Source organism: Bombina bombina, chromosome 3 (genome assembly GCF_027579735.1).
Source record: "Bombina bombina isolate aBomBom1 chromosome 3, aBomBom1.pri, whole genome shotgun sequence".
Classification (NCBI taxonomy): Eukaryota; Metazoa; Chordata; class Amphibia; order Anura; family Bombinatoridae; genus Bombina; species Bombina bombina.
In genome coordinates, this window is record NC_069501.1 from 198,843,095 (window position 1) to 198,863,214 (window position 20,120).

A 20,120-nucleotide genomic window follows, 5' to 3' on the forward strand; every position below is an offset into this window, starting at 1 on the left:
CAAAGCACAAACCCCGTCCAAGTTGTGCAATAAACGTTCCTTCTTAGAAGAAGGATTAGGACACAGAGAAGGAACAACAATCTCCTGATTGATATTCCTGTTAGTAACAACCTTAGGGAGGAACCCAGGTTTGGTACGCAAAACCACCTTATCAGCATGGAAAACAAGATAAGGCAAGTCACTTTGTAATGTAGATAGTTCAGAAACTCTTCGAGCTGAAGAGATAGCAACTAGAAACAGAACTTTCCAAGATAGAAGCTTAATATCTATGGAATGCATGGGTTCAAACGGAACCCCCTGAAGAACTTTAAGAACTAAATTTAGACTCCATGGCAGAACAACAGGTTTAAACACAGGCTTGATTCTAACTGAAGCCTGACAAAAAGCCTGAACGTCTGGGACATCTGCCAGACGCTTGTGCAATAGAATAGACAAAGCAGATATGTCCTTTTAAGGAACTAGCTGACAATCCTTTCTCCAATCCCTCTTGAAGAAAGGACAAAATCTAGGAATCCTGATCTTACTCCATGAGTAGCCTTTGGATTCGCCCCAAAAAAGATAGTTACGCAATATCTTATGATAGATTTTCCTGGTGACAGGCTTTCGAGCCTGAATCAAGGTATTAATGACCGACTCAGAGAAACCCCACTTTGATAAAATAAAGCGTTCAATCTCCAAGCAGTCAGTTGCAGAGAAATTAGATTTGGATGCTTGAACGGACCTTGAATCAGAAGGTCCTGTCTCAGTGGCAGGGTCCATGGTGGCAGAGATGACATGTCCACCAGGTCTGCATACCAAATCCTGCGTGGCAACGCAGGTGCTATCAAAATCACTGAAGCTCTCTCCTGTTTGATTCTGGCAATCAGACGGGGAAGGAGAGGGAAAGGTGGAAACACATAAGCTAGGTTGAATGACCAGGGTACTGCTAGAGCATCTATCAGTACTGCCTGAGGATCCCTTGACCTGGATCCGTAACGAGGAAGTTTGACGTTCTGACGAGATGCCATCAGATCCAATTCTGGTGTGCCCCATAGCTGAACCAGTTGAGCAAACACCTCCGGATGGAGCTCCCACTCCCCCAGATGAAAAGTCTGACGACTTTGAAAATCTGCCTCACAGTTCTCTACCCCTGGGATATAGATTGCTGACAGATGGCAAGAGTGAGTCTCTGCCGATCGGATTATCCTGGAAACTTCTATCATCGCTAAGGAACTCCTTGTTCCCCCCCCCCCCGATGATTGATATAAGCTACAGTCGTGATGTTGTCCGACTGAAATCTGATGAATCCGGCCGAAGCCAGCTGAGGCCACGCCTGAAGAGCATTGAATATCGCTCTTAATTCCAGAATATTTATCGGTAGGAGGGCCTCCTCCTGAGTCCACAAACCCTGTGCTTTCAGGGAATTCCAAACTGCACCCCAGCCCAGTAGGCTGGCGTCCGTCGTCACTATAACCCACGCTGGCCTGCGGAAACACATTCCCTGGGACAGGTGATCTTGTCTCTGGTCTCTAGATCCAGATTTATCTGAGGAGATAAATCTGCATAATCCCCATTCCACTGTCTGAGCATGCATAGTTGCAGTGGTCTGAGATGTAAGCGAGCATATGGAACTACGTCCATCGCTGCTACCATTAAACCGATTACCTCCATACACTGAGCCACTGACGGCCAAGGAATGGAATGAAGAGCTCAGCAGGTGGACAAAATATTGTGAAACTCTTGTGAGAGGGGAAAGAGAACTCTTTTTTACGTTCACCTTCCACCCATGAGATCTTAGAAAGGCCAACACTAAGTCCGTGTGAAACTTGGCTAGTTGGAAAGTCGACACTTGAATTAGGATGTCGTCTAGATAAGGCGCCACTGCTATGCCCCGCGGCCTTAGAACCGCCAGAAGGGACCCTAGCACCTTTGTGAAGATTCTTGGCACCGTGGCCAACCAGAAGAGAAGAGCCACAAACTGGTAATGCTTGTCCAGAAAGGCAAACCTGAGGAACTGGTGATGATCTTTGTGGATAGGAATGTGTAGATACGCAATGTGTAGATACGCATCCTTTAAGTCCACGGTGGTCATATATTGACCCTCCTGGATCATTGGTAAAATAGTCCGAATGGTCTCCATCTTGAAGGATGGAACTTTTAGGAATTGGTTTAGAATTTTGAGATCTAGAATAGGTCTGAAGGTTCCCTCTTTTTTGGGAACCACAAACAGATTGGAGTAGAACCCTTGCCCCTGTTCTGCTTTCGGAACTGGGCAGATCACTCCCATGGTAAAAAGGTCTTCTATACAGCGTAAGAACGCCTCTCTTTTTGTCTGGTTTACAGACAATTGAGAAAGATGGAATATCCCCTTTGGAGGAGAATCTTTGAAATCTAGAAGATACCCCTGGGTTACAATCTCTACGGCCCAGGAGTCCTGAACATCTCTTGCCCAGGCCTGATGAAAGAGAGAGAGTCTGCCCCCTACTAGATCCGGTCCCGGATCGGGGGCTACCACTTCATGCTGTCTTAGTGGCAGCAGCAGGCTTCTTGGCCTGTTTACCCTTGTTCCAAGCCTGGTTAGGTCTCCAGACTGGCTTGGATTGAGCAAAGTTTCCCTCTTGCTTTGCAGCAGGGGAAGAGGAAGCGGGACCACCCTTGAAGTTTCGAAAGGAACGAAAATTATTTTGTTTGGTCCTCGTCTTGTTTGACTTATCCTGAGGGAGGGCTTGACCCTTCCCTCCAGTGATGTCTGAAATGATTTCTTTCAGTGCAGGCCCGATAGGGTCTTACCTTAGAAAAGGGATGGTCAAAAGCTTCGATTTTGTTGACACATCAGCCGACCAGGACTTAAGCCATAACGCTCTACGTAATTCTTTCATTACAAACGCCAGATGAAAAGCGGCGTTTGTAATGAAAGAATTAGCTAGCTTAAGAGCCCTAATTCTATCCAGAATATCATCTAGTGGGGTCTCCACCTGAAGTCAGAGCCTCAAACCAAAAGGCAGCTGCAGTGGTTACAGGAACAATGCACGCTATAGGCTGGAGAAGAAAACCCTGATGAACAAAAATTTTCTTTAGGAGACCCTCTAATTTTTTATCCATAGGATCTTTGAAAGCACAACTGTTCTCAATAGGTATAGTTGTATGCTTAGCCAGAGTAGAAATAGCTCCCTCCACCTTAGGGACCGTCTGCCATGAGTCCCACATGGTGTCAGATATGGGAAACATCTTCTTAAAAACAGGAGGGGGAGCGAACGGAATACCTGGTCTATCCCACACCTTAGTAACAATGTCCGAAATCCTCTTAGGGACTGGAAAAACATCAGTGTAAACAGGAAACTCTAAATATTTGTCCATTTTACACAATTTCTCTGGAACTACAATAGGGTCACAATCATCCAGAGTCGCTAAAACCTCCCTGAGCAATAAACGGAGGTGTTCTAGCTTAAATTTAAATGCCGTCATATCTGAATCTGTCTGAGGGAACATTTATCCTGAATCAGAAATCTCTCCCTCAGAGAGCAAATCTCTCATCCCTACCTCTGAACATTGTGAGGGAATATCGGATACGGCTACTAAAGCGTCAGAAGCCTCAGCATTCATTCTTAACCGAGAGCTACTGCGCTTCCCTTGCAACCCAGGCAGTTTAGATAAAACCTCTGTGAGGTTAGTATTCATAACTGAGGCCATATCTTGCAAGGTAAAAGAATTAGACGCACTAGAGGTACTTGGCGTCACTTGTGCGAGCGTTATAGGTTGTGACACTTGGGGAGAACTAGATGGCAAAACCTGATTTCCTTCTATCTGAGAATCATCCAGTGCCAAACTTTTATAAATCAAAATATGCTGTTTGCAATTTATAGACATATCAGTACAAGTGGGACACATTCTAAGAGGGGGTTCCACAATGGCTTCTAAACAAATTGAGCAATGAGTTTCCTCAGTGTCAGACATGTTGAACAGGCTAGCTTGGAAAACACCTTATTTAATGAAAAAACTAAATTTATGCTTACCTGATAAATTTATTTCTCTTGAGGTGTATCCAGTCCACGGATCATCCATTACTTGTGGGATATTCTCCTTCCCAACAGGAAGCTGCAAGAGGATCACCCACAGCAGAGCTGTCTATATAGCTCCTCCCCTAACTGCCACCTCCCAGTCATTCGACCGAAGACAAGCAAGAGAAAGGAGAAACTATAGGGTGCAGTGGTGACTGTAGTTTAAAATTTTAAAAAACACCTGCCTTAAAAAGACAGGGCGGGCCGTGGACTGGATACACCACAAGAGAAATAAATTTATCAGGTAAGCATAAATTTCGTTTTCTCTTGTAAGGTGTATCAAGTCCACGGATCATCCATTACTTGTGGGATACCAATACCAAAGCTTTAGGACACGGATGAAGGGAGGGACAAGGCAGGTGCTTAAATGGAAGGCACCATTGCCTGTAAGACCTTTCTCCCAAAAATAGCCTCCGAAGAAGCAAAAGTATCAAATTTGTAGAATTTTGAAAAAGTATGGAGCGAAGACCAAGTCGCCGCCTTACAAATCTGTTCAACAGAAGCCTCATTTTTAAAAGCCCATGTGGAAGCCACAGCTCTAGTAGAATGAGCTGTAATTCTTACAGGAGGCTGCTGGCCAGCAGTCTCATAAAATAAGCAGATTATACTTCTTAACCAAAAGGAAAGAGAAGTTGCTGAAGCCTTTTGGCCTCTCCTCTGTCCAGAGTAAACAACAAACAATGCCGATGTTTGACGAAAATCCTTATTAGCTTGTAAATAAAACTTTAAAGCACAGTAAAAAAGTTTTTTTTACCTACAAGAGGTAAAATTTAAGAGGGGTGCTTAATGCATAAGCTAATGTCAATAATATATGTGAGGCAACACTTAGGGGTATATTTCCAATATTTAATTTGCAAAATTCAACAGAACATAAAAAATAAATAATCAATATTTAAAAATAAATACAAAAAACACAATATAAACGGATTTGAGTGTACAAATATGGTCACAATTTGATACACAATACTGAATTGCAATTCATAAAAACCTATACACTGATAGAAAAAAATTATTTAAAAATATAGCAATCAATTTCATAAATGATTTCAGTAAAATATGTGCTAATAAGCTTGGTTCTCAATATAGCTGCAGTATGTGACTGAAAAATGTTTTTTGTCCAGTCCACTTTTCTTCTTAAAAATATTTGCACATTATTCACGGTAATAGTAACCATTCAAAAGAAATTCTGCCATAAAGATTTGTATCAATGGGTATATAGTAGATTTATGTATTATTCCCAGGATTGGCAAATTTATACAATGTTGCAATGTTATCCTTGACTGTATTGCAATCTACCTCTAGGGATAGATATTTGTATTCCTTTGTGTTAGTTTAATCTATGAAGCAAAATTGTTGTGATAAAAATGACAAAGTTACCTTTAGTTCTTGTAGATCAAGTATGTCGTTATTGTATATCACATCCTTCAGTAGTGAAACAAAGAAGGAACTTCCGATCTTTACAAATATCCTTTGTCTTTGAAGTACACCCCCTTGGTGTTTGGCTGGCGGTCTTTTGCGGATTGCTCAATAGACAGCTGTTCCGGTCGTTGCAAGAGCCTATCAGGAGGGTTTGTTTTTGTACCACCTGAATACTGGGCTTGCGGGGTTATTTGAAAATAAAACAGCTGATGTCTTTGAAAAAGCAGTTTGTCCGCTGGTTTTAGTTACGATCCTCACTGTAGCCTGTACGGGGTATTTATTTCTTGGCCGATATATGAAAAAAACGGCTTTTAATCCTTGGGATCTATCTCAAGATGACTCCTTTGTTAGATACCTGAATTTTTATATCCTGTCCTCTTTGTTTTTCCGGTTCATTTAACCTCTTAGGGTATTTTGTTGCAAGTGAAATTACTTATTGATTCCGGGTTACATATGTTACTTAAATTTAATTCATTCATATGTTGCTATAATCATTAGTTTGAAAACAAATAGAAAAATAAATCATTCGTTTGAAAACAAATAGAAAAATAAATAGAAATAAAAACATTGTTTTAGTAAACTTTCTTTTTGATATCCTTAGATTGAATATATTGTTCAATTCAATTTTGATTATATTGGAAAATACCCAAATCACTGCCTGTACATATATCTACTAACAAATATATATAATCCTATCAAAAAAGTATATGTATAATCTTATAATTTATAAAATTTCTTTTAATATATATATGGATTTAAAATATATAGTTGGGAGTAAATTAATTATATATAAAAGAGTCAAAATATATACTATAATTCTGTTAAAAGGACTTATAAATTAATATAATTTAAAAGTTCTTTTATATATATATGGATTAAAAATATAGTATGGGAGTATATAAAAATTTAAAAATGCACTATAATTCAGATAAAAGGATTTAGATCCAATTCTGCATTTAACCCATATGGGGTTAAGGAATTAAAATTGACTATTAATTCTGCTTCATTGTATAGAAGATCTGTAGTAATTGTTAATTTGTTGGTACCAAAATTACTTGTTTTCACTTATTTTATACCCCAATATAAAAAGCCCTCTGTTTTCTGATCATGATGATCTTTAAAATGTTTGGACAATAGATGATCTTCATATCCCCATGCTATGTTTAGAAGATGTTGTCTAATTCTATCACGTAGGGGTTGTCCCGTTTGTCCCAAATACTGTTTCTTACACGGACATTGAATTAAATAAATAACATTTCTATCAGTACATTTGATAATATCTTTAATTTTATGTTTAAACTCTGTCTGGCTAGAACTCACTATTTTACATTTATTGCTGAATCTACAAGCTTTACAGGATCTACATGGAAAAAAGCCTTCTAGCTTATTTCCTTCTAGGTCTGTGAAATAGCCTACTTTTTTCTTATTTCTAAATTCGCTTGGTGCAAGTACATTTTTTAGGGTTTTGCTTTTCTATAAATAACTTTCGGTGTATTTTCTACTAATTCTCCTAGAATTTTTTATAAAGTGCCAGTGCTTTTTTACAAATTTTTCCACTAATCTATCTATCAGAATTTTTTGGAGAAGCTTTTCTGGATAATAATTCTGGTCTCTCTTTCACCTCAGCTTCTTTTTTAGCTTCCATTATCAGTTCTTGGTTATATCCTCTCTCAATAAATTTATTCTCAAGAATACTGGCCTGTTCTTGATAATCTTCTATAGAAGAACAATTCTTTCTTAATCTATAAAATTGGCCCTTTGGTATATTTAGCTTCCATTGTTCTAAATGACAACTCGTAGAGTGAATATAATTATTCGAATGCACTTTTTTAAAAAATGTTTTTGTTTTAAGATTCTTTTCTCACTTTTCAAATGTTAAGTCTAAGAAATTTATACTTGTACTATTTGTTTCGTGGGTGAAAGAGATATCCCACGCATTTTTATTTAGGTCTTCCATAAATACTTCAAATAATTCTTGTCCACCCCTCCAAATGATAAAAATATCATCGATAAAACGTTTAAAAAGCACGAGGTTTGCACCCCAGCATGAGTCTATTATATGTTTTTGTTCAAAGAGACCCATAAATAAATTGGCATAGCTGAGTGCAAACCTTGTGCCCATTGCTGTTCCTTTTATTTGCAAGAAAAAGTCTGCATTAAAGCTAAAATAGTTATTCTCTAAAATAAATAAAATACATTCTAATATAAAATCTGCTTGTACTATAGGTAGGTCTTTATCATTATGTAGATAGAATTTTATAGCTTCAATGCCCAATTTATGTTTAATGTTAGAGTACAAAGAATTAACATCGCAGGTTGCAAATATATAATTGTACTTCCACTCAATATTTTGAAGAATATTAATCAGATCTGTTGAGTCTTTTAGAAAGGTGGGTAATATAACTACATATTTTTGAAGAAATGTATCTACATATCTTGACAAGTTGGACGTTAAAGAGTTAATGCCAGATATAATAGGCCTTCCCGGGGTTTTTTCAAGGGATTTGTGAATTTTTGGGAGGTAGTAGAAAATTGGAGTTTTAGGTTCATTGTTGTTTAAAAAGGGATATTCCTTGTCATTAATTATGTGTTAATTTTTAGCAAAACATAATATTTTCTCTAACTTCTTTTTTTGTTCTATAATCAGATTCTTTTTTAATCTTATGTAAGTTGTTTCATCATTTAAAAGTCTATATGCTTCCTCTATATAATCTTCAGTATTTAAAATAACCAATCCTCCGCCCTTATCCGCAGATTTTATGATTATATCTCCATTATTTTTTAAATCTTTCAAAATTTCATTTTCCTTTTTGTGAGATTTTGTGTGTACCTTTTACCTTTTTTCTTTAGATTAAACTGATGTATCTAATTTTTAACTGATTTTTCAAAGATTTCTAAAAATTTTCCTTTTTCCTGAGTTGGAAAGAATTTTGATTTGTTTCTTAGTTCTGTCTGGGAATACTGATTATTTTTAGGATTTGATTGTACTATGGTTCTTTCTAATGGTTTTTTTTGGAAATATCTTTTTAAGGTCAATTTCCTGACAAATTAGTTTACATTAATCATTGTTTGAAATTTATTAATTCTGCAATTTGGAGCAAAGGATAAACCTTTGCTAAGGACATTAATCTGATCTTTATTAAGATCAATTTTACTTAGATTAAAAATTCCCTTTGTTTTGTCTACTTCTGTCTTTTGTTTCCTAATTGTTTTTCCTCTCCCTCTTCCTCCTCTAACCTTCTTTTTCCTTTTCCTAACCAATCTCTGTTTTCATTTGTTTGGTTTGTTTTTCTTACTCCCCAAGATGTGCCTTCCCCTGGGGAGCTCATCTCTAAAAAAGATTGCTCAGTTTTATCTTCTCTAATTCCATCTAGAACTTCAAATCTATTATAATGTGCAATGCCTTCTTGAGTTTTTTTATTTTCACTATGCGAATAATTACTTTTAATTCCTTTATTTCGTGTTTGTTCATAGTGATTATCTGTATACCTATCTCGATGGTCACTGTGATATCTCTCTCTATTTGTGTTATAATGATTTGTTGTGTATCCTTTATTATAGTATCTCTCTCTATTTGTATTTTGATGGTTCGTTATGTATCCCTTAGTTTCATAATTTTGAAAAGGTCTATGATTTTCTTCTCTATAGTAACCGTTCCCTCTATTATAATCTCTATTTTTGGTATTCCATGTGGATTCAGTATAGGAATAATTATCTTTAGGGTCATTATAAGAGTAATCTCTTCCTCTGGTTTGATTGTTCCTATAGCTATATCTAAACGTTTCTATATTTTTATTATTTTTATTCCTCCATTCAGGGGGTTTATTATATATCTGCAAATTCTTTTTTTCTTTTTTGAAAATTTTATTAGCCATATTATTTTTGTTTGTATTTAAAGATACACTTTCTTCATTTTGACTTGGTGGATTTTCTATGTATTTAAGTTCTCTGACTTCCTCCTCATTATATTCTTGTTCATCTCTGTGATATTTTTTCCATTTCATGTCAATAATTTCTTTTTTATTCTTTGTAATACTATCTATCATTTCTTTTTGTCTGTTTTTAAACACAGAATCTTCTGTGTAACTGGATAGTTTATTTTTATAAATATCAATATTTTTCCCCAAATTAATTTACTCCCAACTATATATTTTAAATCCATATATATATTAAAAGAAATTTTATAAATTATAAGATTATACATATACTTTTTTTGATAGGATTATATATATTTTTTAGTAGATATATGTACAGGCAGTGATTTGGGTATTTTACAATATAATCAAAATTGAATTCTAAGGATATCAAAAAGAAAGTTTACTAAAACAATGTTTTTATTTCTATTTATTTTTCTATTTGTTTTCAAACGAATGATTTATTTTTCTATTTGTTTTCAAACTAATGATTATAGCAACATATAAATGAATTAAATTTAAGTAACATATGTAACCCGGAATCAATAAGTAATTTCACTTGCAACAAAATACCCTAAGAGGTTAAATGAACCGGAAAAACAAAGAGGACAAGATATAAAAATTCAGGTATCTAACAAAGGAGTCATCTTGATAAAGGCTCACTACCGAGCCGAAACGCGTAGATTTGGCTCCATAACTGAAGGACACTACTACATCTATCACTGGAGACAGATCCCAAGGCTTAAAAGACGTTTTTTTCATATATCGGCCAAGAAATAAATACCCCGGACAGGCTACAGTGAGGATCGTAACTAAAACCAGCGGACAAACTGCTTTTTCAAAGACATCAGCTGTTTTATTTTCAAATAACCCCGCAAGCCCAGTATTCAGGTGGTACAAAAACAAACCCTCCTGATAGGCTCTTGCAATGACCGGAACAGCTGTCTATTGAGCAATCCGCAAAAGACCGCTAGCCAAACACCAAGGGGATGTACTACAAAGACAAAGGATATTTGTAAAGATCGGAAGTTCCTTCTTTGTTTCACTACTGAAGGATGTGATATACAATAATGACATACTTGATCTACAAGAACTAAAGGTAACTTTGTCATTTTTATCACAACAATTTTGCTTCATAGATTAAACTAACACAAAGGAATACAAATATCTATCCCTAGAGGTAGATTGCAATACAGTCAAGGATAACATTGCAACATTGTATAAATTTGCCAATCCTGGGAATAATACATAAATCTACTATATACCCATTGATACAAATCTTTATGGCAGAATTTCTTTTGAATGGTTACTATTACCGTGAATAATGTGCAAATATTTTTAAGAAGAAAAGTGGACTGGACAAAAAACATTTTTCAGTCACATACTGCAGCTATATTGAGAACCAAGCTTATTAGCACATATTTTACTGAAATCATTTATGAAATTGATTGCTATATTTTTAAATAATTTTAAATAATACATCTTTTTCTATCAGTGTATAGGTTTTTATGAATTGCAATTCAGTATTGTGTATCAAATTGTGGCCACATTTGTACACTCAAATCCGTTTATATTGTGTTTTTTGTATTTATTTTTTATATTGATTTTTTATTTTTTATGTTCTGTTGAATTTTGCAAATTAAATATTGGAAATATACCCCTAAGTGTTGCCTCACATATATTATTGACCTTAGCTTATGCATTAAGCGCCCCTCTTAAATTGTACCTCTTGTAGGTAAAATACCTTTTTTACTGTTCTTTTATAACCGTTTGTTGGGAGAATAACGGGATAAAAAGAGGAGGCTTTTGGAGGTCTTTTTCTTTAGCTCTAGGGTGAGAGTCTTTGTTATATGTAAAACTTTAAAGCACGAACCACGTCAAGATTATGTAATAGACGTTCCTTCTTTGAAGAAGGATTAGGACACTGTGACGGAACAACAATTTCCTGATTGATATTCTTATTAGATACCACCTTAGAAAGAAACCCAGGTTTGGTACGCAAAACTACCTTATCTGCATGGAAGATCAGATAAGGGGAATCACACTGTAAGGCAGATAACTCTGAAACTCTTCAAGCCGAAGAAATAGCTACCAAAAACAGAACTTTCCTAGATAAAAGCTTTATATCTATGGAATGCAGAGGTTCAAACGGAACCCCTTGAAGAACCTTAAGAACTAAATTTAAACTCCATGGCGGAGCAACAGGTTTAAACACAGGCTTGATTCTAACTGAAGCCTGACAAAACGTTAAATATCGCTCTTAATTCCAGAATGTTTATCGGAAGGAGTGTCTCCTCCTGAGTCCACGAGCCCTGAGCCTTCAGGAAGTTCCAGACTGCACCCCAGCCCAGAAAGCTGGCATCTGTCGTTACTATAGTCCAGTCTGGCCTGCGGAAGCTCATCCCCTTGGACAGATGGACCTGAGATAGCCACCAGAAAAGAGAATCCCTGGTTTCTTGATCCAGATTTAGTAGAGGGGACAAATCTGTGTAATCCCCATTCCACTGACTGAGCATGCAAAGTTGCAGCGGTCTGAGATGTAGGCGGGCAAACGGTTCTATGTCCATTGCCGCTACTATTAAACCAATTACTTCCATACACTGAGCCACTGAAGGACGAGAAGTGGAATAAAGAACACGGCAAGAGTCTAGAAGTTTTGACAATCTGGCCTTCGCTAGGTAAATCTTAATTTCTACCGAATCTATCAGAGTCCCTAGGAATGAAACTTTTGTTAGAGGTGATAGAGAGCTCTTTTCTTTGTTCACCTTCCACCCATGGGACCTCAGAAATGCCAGAACAATGTCCGTGTGGGACCTGGCAACTTGAAAAGTCGACGCCTGTATCAGAATGTCGTCTAAGTAAGGGGCTACTGCTATACCCCGCGGCCTTAGGACCGCTAGAAGGGACCCTAGAACCTTTGTAAAGATTCTTGGTGCCGTGGCCAACCCGAAGGGAAGAGCCACAAACTGGTAGTGCCTGTCTAGAAAGGCAAACCTGAGAAAACTATGATGATCTTTGTGTATCGGGATGTGAAGATAAGAATCCTTTAGGTCTACGGTAGTCATATAGTGACCCTCCTGGATCATAGGAAGGATGGTTCAAATAGTCTCCATCTTTAAGGATGGAACTCTGAGAAATTTGTTTAAGATTTTGAGATCTAAGATTGGTCTGAATGTTCCCTCTTTCTTGGGAACTACAAACAGATTTGAATAGAAGCCCTGACCCTGCTCCTCCTGAGGAACTGGGTGGATCACTCCCATAATTAGAAGGTCTTGAACACAATGTAAGAATTCCTCTCTTTTTATCTGGTTTGCAGATAAAAGTGAGAGATGAAATCTCCCTTTTGGGGGAGAGGTTTTGAATTCCAGAAGATAACCCTTGGACACAATTTCCAATGCCCGGGGATCCTGGACATCTCTTGCCCAAGCCTGGGTGAAGAGAGAGAGAGTCTGCCCCCTACTAGATCCTTTTGCGGATCGGGGCTGCTCCTTCATGCTCTCTTAGAGGCAGCAGCAGGCTTTTAGGCCTGTTTCCCCTTGTTCCAAGCCTGGTTAGGTCTCCAGACCGGCTTAGACTGGGCAAAAGTTCCCTCTTGTTTTGTGTTAGAGGAAGTTGAAGCTGCGCCACTCTTGAAGTTTCGAAAGGGCCGAAAACTAGACTGTTTGGTCCTTAATTTGTTGGACCTGTCTTGAGGAAGGGCGTGATGTCAGAAATGATCTCCTTCAGTCCAGGCCCGAATAGGGTCTGTCCTTTGAAGGGAATGTTGAGAAGTTTAGACTTTGAAGTCACGTCAGCTAACCAGGATTTAAGCCATAGCGCCATGCGCGCCTGAATAGCAAAACCTGAATTTTTAGCCGTTAGCTTGGTTAAATGAACAAAGGTATCAGAAACAAATGAATTGGCTAGCTTAAGGGCCCTAAGCTTGTCAATAATATCTTCCAACAGGGTTTCAACCTGTAGAGCCTCCTCTATGGACTCAAACCAGAAAGCCGCAGCAGCAGTGACTGGGGAAATGCATGCAAGAGGCTGAAGAATAAAACCTTGTTGAATAAAAATTTTCTTAAGGTAACCCTCCAATTTTTTATCCATTGGATCTAGAAAAGCACAACTGTCCTTGACAGGGATAGTGGTATGCTTAGCTAGAGTAGAAACTGCTCCCTCCACCTTAGGGACCGTCTGCCATAAGTCCTGTGTAGCGGCGTCTATAGGAAACATCTTTTAAAAACAGAAGGGGGAGAGAACGGTACACCTGGTCTATCCCATTCCTTAGTAATAATTTCAGAAAACCCTTTAGGGATTGAAAAAACATCAGTTTAAGTAGGTACTGCATAGTATTAATCCAATCTACATAATTTCTCTGGGACTACAATAGTGTCACAGTCGTCCAGAGTTGCTAAAACCTCCCTGAGCAATACGCGGAGGTGTTCAAGCTTAAATTTAAATGTAGACATATCAGAATCAGATTGAAGTATCTTCCCTGAATCAGAAAAATCACCCACAGATTGAAGCTCCCCTGCTTCAGCTTCAGTATAATGTGAGGGTGTATCAGACATAGCTACTAAAGCGTCAGAGAGCTCTGTATTTATTCTAGTCCCAGAGCTGTCTCGTTTTCCTTGCAATCCTGGCAGTTTAGATAATACCTCTGTAAGGGTATGATTCATAACTGCCGCCATGTCTTGCAAGGTATACGCAATGGGCGCGCTAGATGTACTTGGCGTCCCCTGAGCGGGATTTATAGGATCTGACACGTGGGGAGAGTTAGACGGCATAACTTCCTCCTTGTCAACTTCTTCTGGTGATAGATTTTTTAAAGCCAGAATATGGTCTTCGTAATCTATAGTAAAATCAGTGCATTTGGTACACATTCTAAGAGGGGGTTCCACAATGGCTTCTAAACATAATAAACAATGAGTTTCCTCTATGTCAGACATGTTTAAACAGACTAGTAATGAGACCAGCAAGCTTGGAAAACACTTTAATAACTGTGAACAAGCATAAAATAAAAACGGTACTGTGCCTTTAAGAGAAAAAAACAATCACAGACACTGCAAAACAGTGAAAAAAATCAGTAAATCTTACGAAATTTTTACAGTGTGTATAATAGGCTAAAAGAGCATTGCACCCACTTGCAAATGGAGGATTAACCCCTTAGTTTCAAAACCGGATCAAAAAAACTATATAAACGTTTTTAAACAGTCACACAAAACTGCCACAGCTCTATTGTGGCCCTACCTGCCCATATAACGACTTTGGAAGGCAAAAAAAAACCTTTAGAGAGGTCCTAAATGTTCAGGGGACTCCTTCAGGGAAGCTGGATGTCTCAAACTGCAAAAACTAATGCACAATTTAGGCCCCTCCCAGCCTGTACTCACAGTGAGAGGGCCTAAAAAAAAAAAATATCCCTAGGCAAAATCTAGTCAGCCATGTGGAAAAACTGGGCCCCAGAATAAAGTTTTATCACCAATATGTAATAAACGTTCATACACCTTCAGCAAACGTTATATCTATTCAGTAATGTGAGTAAATAAAAAAAATATTACCCTTTACAGCAAGCATGATACCAGTCGTTATTAAATCACTGTAATCAGGCTTACCTTAAATAAATCCGGTATTGTCAGCATTTTCTAGCATATCATTTCTCTAGAAAAATGTAAAAACTGCACATACCTCATAGCAGGAGACCCTGCACGCTATTCCCCCAGCTGAAGTTACCTCATCTCTTCAGTTATGTGTGAGAACAGCAATGGATCTTAGTTACAACCTGCTAAGATCATCAAAGACCACAGGCAGACTCTTCTTCAACTTTCTGCCTGAGGCTAAAATAGTACAACTCCGGTACCATTTGAAAATAACAAACTTTTGATTGAAGATAAACTACATTAATGCACCACATCTCTCTAGCTACTTCCTATCTTGTCGAGAGCTGCAAGAGAATGACTGGGAGGTGGCAGTTAGGGGAGGAGCTATATAGACAGCTCTGCTGTGGGTGATCCTCTTGCAGCTTCTTGTTGGGAAGGAGAATATCCCACAAGTAATGGATGATCCGTGGACTGGATACACCTTACAAGAGAAAGCAACAACTTTCAAAAATGGTACTGTGCCTTTAAGTGAAAAAAATGCATACACAAACTGCAAAACTGCTTAAAATTACTTCAAATTTTCAGAAATTTTTGCAGTAGACACACTAAGCTATGGTAAGATTACACCACAAGCAATTTAACATTTAACCCCCAAATAAGCAAACCGGATTTGACAAACTGCCAAAAACTGGTAAAAACCCCTGTCAGCACCTTGCCACAGCTCTGCTGTGGCGCCTACCTGCCTTAGGGATAGACAATGTGGGGATAAAGCTTCGACTAGGCCCAAGAACTCCTCCAGGACCCTCCGGTGTTGTAGCTTGCTGCCTGACTATATAAAACAACTGTGCAACTGAGGCGCGAAATTAGGCCCCGCCCACCGCACTCGATGTTGCTAAGGCCCTTAGAAAAATATACTAAGAGTTTTTCCAATATAGATGTCCCTTCAAATAATAAAAAACGTTACTCCCAGAACACATAAACGTTTGGTTATCTATCATTCAAACTGAGTGCCCATAAGTTAAGCCCTTTATGCAAGCAAGTAAAGCCCCTTCAAAAACTAGGATTACTGCTTACCCTTCCCCTTATGGGGATACTGTCAGCCTTTCTGAGTTATCACAGTCTCTACAGAAAAAATGACTGAACATACCTCATTGCTGTATAGCAAGAAACCGTTCCTCACACTGAAGTTTTCCTGTACTCCTCAGTTTCTGTGGGAACAGCAGTGGACCTTAGTTACAAATGCTAAGATCATCATCCTCTAGGCAGAAATCTTCATCCATCTCCTGCCTGACAGTAAATAGTACACACCGGTACCATTTAAAAATAACAAACTCTTGCTTGAAGATAAAATAAAAACTAACAGTTTATCACCTCTTTCACTTTACCCTTCCTGCTTAGAGCCGGCAAAGAGAATGACTGGGGGGTGGCGTTAAGGGGGGAGCTATATAGACAACTCTGCTGTGGTGTTCTCTTTGCCACTTCTTGTTAGGTAGGATAATATCCAACAAGTAAGGATGAAACCGTGGACTTGGTACATCTTGCAAAAGAAATTACATTTGTGTCCCTTTAATTTCCTTTTAAAAAGTCCTAGATCTGTGACCTATCAGAGTTTATCATGCAGTACTCACAGTCTGTATGGAGTCAACAGGCACAGAATGTAGCTAGTCTTTCTGTTGGGTGATAGACACTACTTTGAAGAGAATCTCACTGCTATATATTTTATTACGGCGCTACATTCATAAGTGTATAGAAGGATCTAATCAACAGTCTTAATGCATTCGGAATCAGAGAGAAGTTTGTATTAAAACAAGATAAAATTGTAAAAGTGAAATGGAAATAAAGGAAAAAAATTAAATGTGCATGGGTAAAAGCATTTTTGTAATATACTTCCAATAGCAAAAATGCTTCTATTAAAAAGGTATTACGGTTTTCCTGCGGCATACACACATATCCTGTGAGGGCCGTGCACCAGTATTCAAACACCTCACCTACTCAAAGAGTCAACAGTAGCTTGTATGACACAAATGATGAATTCAGAAGCAATACACACCACCGCTCGCTCTCAGAGCTATAATTGTGCACGGGCCTTTACAGGATACGTGCATACGTATGTTACAGAAAATTAGTAATAACTTTTAAATTGAAATTCACCCATGTATTTTGTTTATTTTGTGTAAATGATAAAGTAACATATCACCATAGTTACAATAAGTTAACATTAAGTAGAGTGTATTGTGTGCAAATTATACAATGATATTTATTACCATAGTTACAATAGTTTACACTTGTGAAAGATGTTATAGTGATATTCATCATCTTGAGTTTCCATATTTTCCCCCCATTAATTTACCTGCAAATCCCCAGGGTTTAATCTACCAACATGTCCACAAAAGTCCTCATGTGCCATGGATCCTCCCTCCAGTAGATAGGAAACCTGAAATACAACATGGTATTACTTATTGTGAGAAATTTATCAATGCCATTTTGCTGGGACTCCCCATATGTTAATCAATTACATATTTTAAAAAGTATCTCTTGCTGCTCAGGAAATTACATTAATTATCACTGCTAAATGCATATGTACTATTTGGTGTATCATAAAGTGTATTTATATCACATTTAAAGAACATTAAATACAGTATAATTGCATCATCAAGTGCATAATAAAAACACAATGCAAACAGTCTGAATTTCAAATGAGTAGTTCAATTTTCCTTCCCCTTGCATAATGTGATAGACATCAGTCAATCACAAAATTCATATACCTAAATATTATGAATTCTTGCACATCCTCAGTAGGAGCTGGTGACTCGGAAAGTGTGCATATAACAACATCGTACACAAGTTGAAAATGGAAGTAAATTGTAAAGTAAGTAGTGTAAGTTATGGTAAGAAAAGAAAAGATTTTGTGTATTTGTAGAAAGCCTTCATTTGCTCTGAAATATATTGGGATATGCACTCTAAAGCAGAAGGCTGTTTTTAATCTCTAAAGGTTCTGAAAACTCTGTACAAGATGCATTCCAACTAAAAAGGCAAGTTTATAAAAATAAGTGTTCCAAGCAAAGAACAGTGTTCCAAGCTAAATGTGTAAAACGTTTAGTAACAAAACTAAACTACATTTTTTTTTATAAAATAATCTGATTATAAAATATTACGCAGACTTTGAGTAACTATCTAGACATTCCTCAAGACATGCTGTCTCCCTTTGTACATAAAACAAATAAGTTATAACATTACATTTTTCTAATAAGCAAGCAGATGTAAAGAGCTCTCAATTGCCATGATATTTAGTTTGGCTGCACTGGTCTCATTGTTTTGCAGACATATGTTTGTAAATGTTAATATTTGCCATAAATAGGGGGAGGTTACATTTATTAAATAAATCAGCAATTGATATCAAAGATGGTCAACTGGAGGCCTGGGGGCCGTGTGGCCCTCTGCACTAGATGTTGTGACCCCCAGGAAAAAAGTATGAATCTGTGCTCTAGTTTTAGTGACACAGGGAAAATTGGAACTAAAAATATTTGCTTTGAGTGATTACAATTCAAAAGAACACTCTGGAGGGGACTGGATAGTGTTAAGTAAATATATTAAATATATTATATATAAAAAATATAATTATTTGTTTGGATAATTGCCGAAAATATACATGTGGCCCTTAAGGCTTCTAAAATATTAAATCTGCAGCCCCATGTGCTAGGAGGTTAGCTATTACTTACAGGATGCAGTCACAAGACCTGAAATTAAACCATATTGTTTTAAAAAAAGTTAAGCATAGTATGGTTGTATATGGTAAGTCTGTTGCAATTTAAAAGCAATTTCACTCCATATTAAAAACGTATAGAACTGTAACAACAGTACAGGTAGCCCTCAGTTTACGCCGGGGTTAGGTTCCAGAAGGAATGGTTGTAAATCAAAACCATTGTAAATTGAAACCCAGTTTATAATGTAAGTCAATGGGAAGTGAGGGAGTTAGGTTCCAGGCCCCTCTCAAAATTGGCGTAACACCTAATACATTATTTTTAAAGCTTTGAAATGAAGATTTGAAATGCTAAACAGCATTATAAACCTAATAAAATAATCACACAACACAGACTTTACTGCATTTTTCTGCAAACAGTTCTTTCTATGCATTCCAATCTGGACTGATTTATAGACAGGAAGATCTTGTTTATTCTAGGCATGCTCCAAAGTCCAAGTTCCCATTCTGAAAGTGCAGGAGACTGCAGGATGCCAGATTGGTTAGGATGTTCTATGCCGTCCCAATGGCATTAAAGCCCTGCGCTGTTAGCACGGCATGGAACGTCCTAACAACGATAAACATAGCACATACCATTTTAAAACAAAATGCCAATTTACTTCAACCATCAAATTTACTTTGTTCTCTTCCATTTTTTTGGGAAGCGAATACCTGGAAAGGTTTAGGGGAGTGCATGTGTCCTAAGCTCTATATAACTGTAGTTTTTGTAAGTTTTTTTAACAATGTAATACATTGTTGATCACTAGAGGGCAGCAGTGTTTCAAATGCCAAAAAAGTGCTCATGATACGTGCACCCCCTGAGGTATGCTCTCCAATAAACAATATAAATAGAGAGAAGGTAAATTTGATAACAGAAGTAAAGATGTTTAAAACAACATGCTCTATCTGAATCCAATTGGATTTTAAATTTAAAGGGACAGTAAACACCAAAAATGTTATTGTTTAGAAAGATAGATAATCCCTTTATTTACCATTCCCCAGTTCTTCATAACCAACACTGTTATATTAATATACCTTTTACCTCTATGACTACCTTGTATCTAACACTCTGTAGACTGCCTCCTTATCTCAGATCTTTTGACAGACTTTCAATTCAAGCAATTAGCACTGACACTTAAAGGGACATAATTACTCATATGCTAAATCACTTGAAATTGATGCAGCATATCTGTAAAAAGCTGACAAGAAAATATCACCTGACCATCTCTATGTATAAAAGGAAAATATTTTACCTCAAAATTTATTTAGTAAGTGCTCTGGTAACAGGTATTCTTCAGCTACTGTCCAGCTTCAAGTTGGAAAAAAAACACACAAAAGAAAACCCAATACCCAATCAGCATCAGCAGTGATGAGGTAATGCTTTGCCTTTGCTGTAATCTCATGAGATTTCATTGAATTTAGTTAAACTGAA

At 37.3% G+C, this 20,120-nt stretch overlaps 1 protein-coding gene across 2 annotated transcripts in view; it reads right to left on the reverse strand.

Moving 5' to 3' along the window:
* Nucleotides 1-20,120, reverse strand: part of PIR (pirin) — a 211,451-nt gene that overhangs the window by 126,520 nt on the left and 64,811 nt on the right. For both annotated transcript variants that reach the window (XM_053706078.1, XM_053706077.1), the window contains exon 4: nt 17,300-17,383. In XM_053706078.1, coding sequence (XP_053562053.1) covers nt 17,300-17,383 — 84 coding nt within the window. The remainder of the gene's footprint in view (nt 1-17,299; nt 17,384-20,120) is intronic.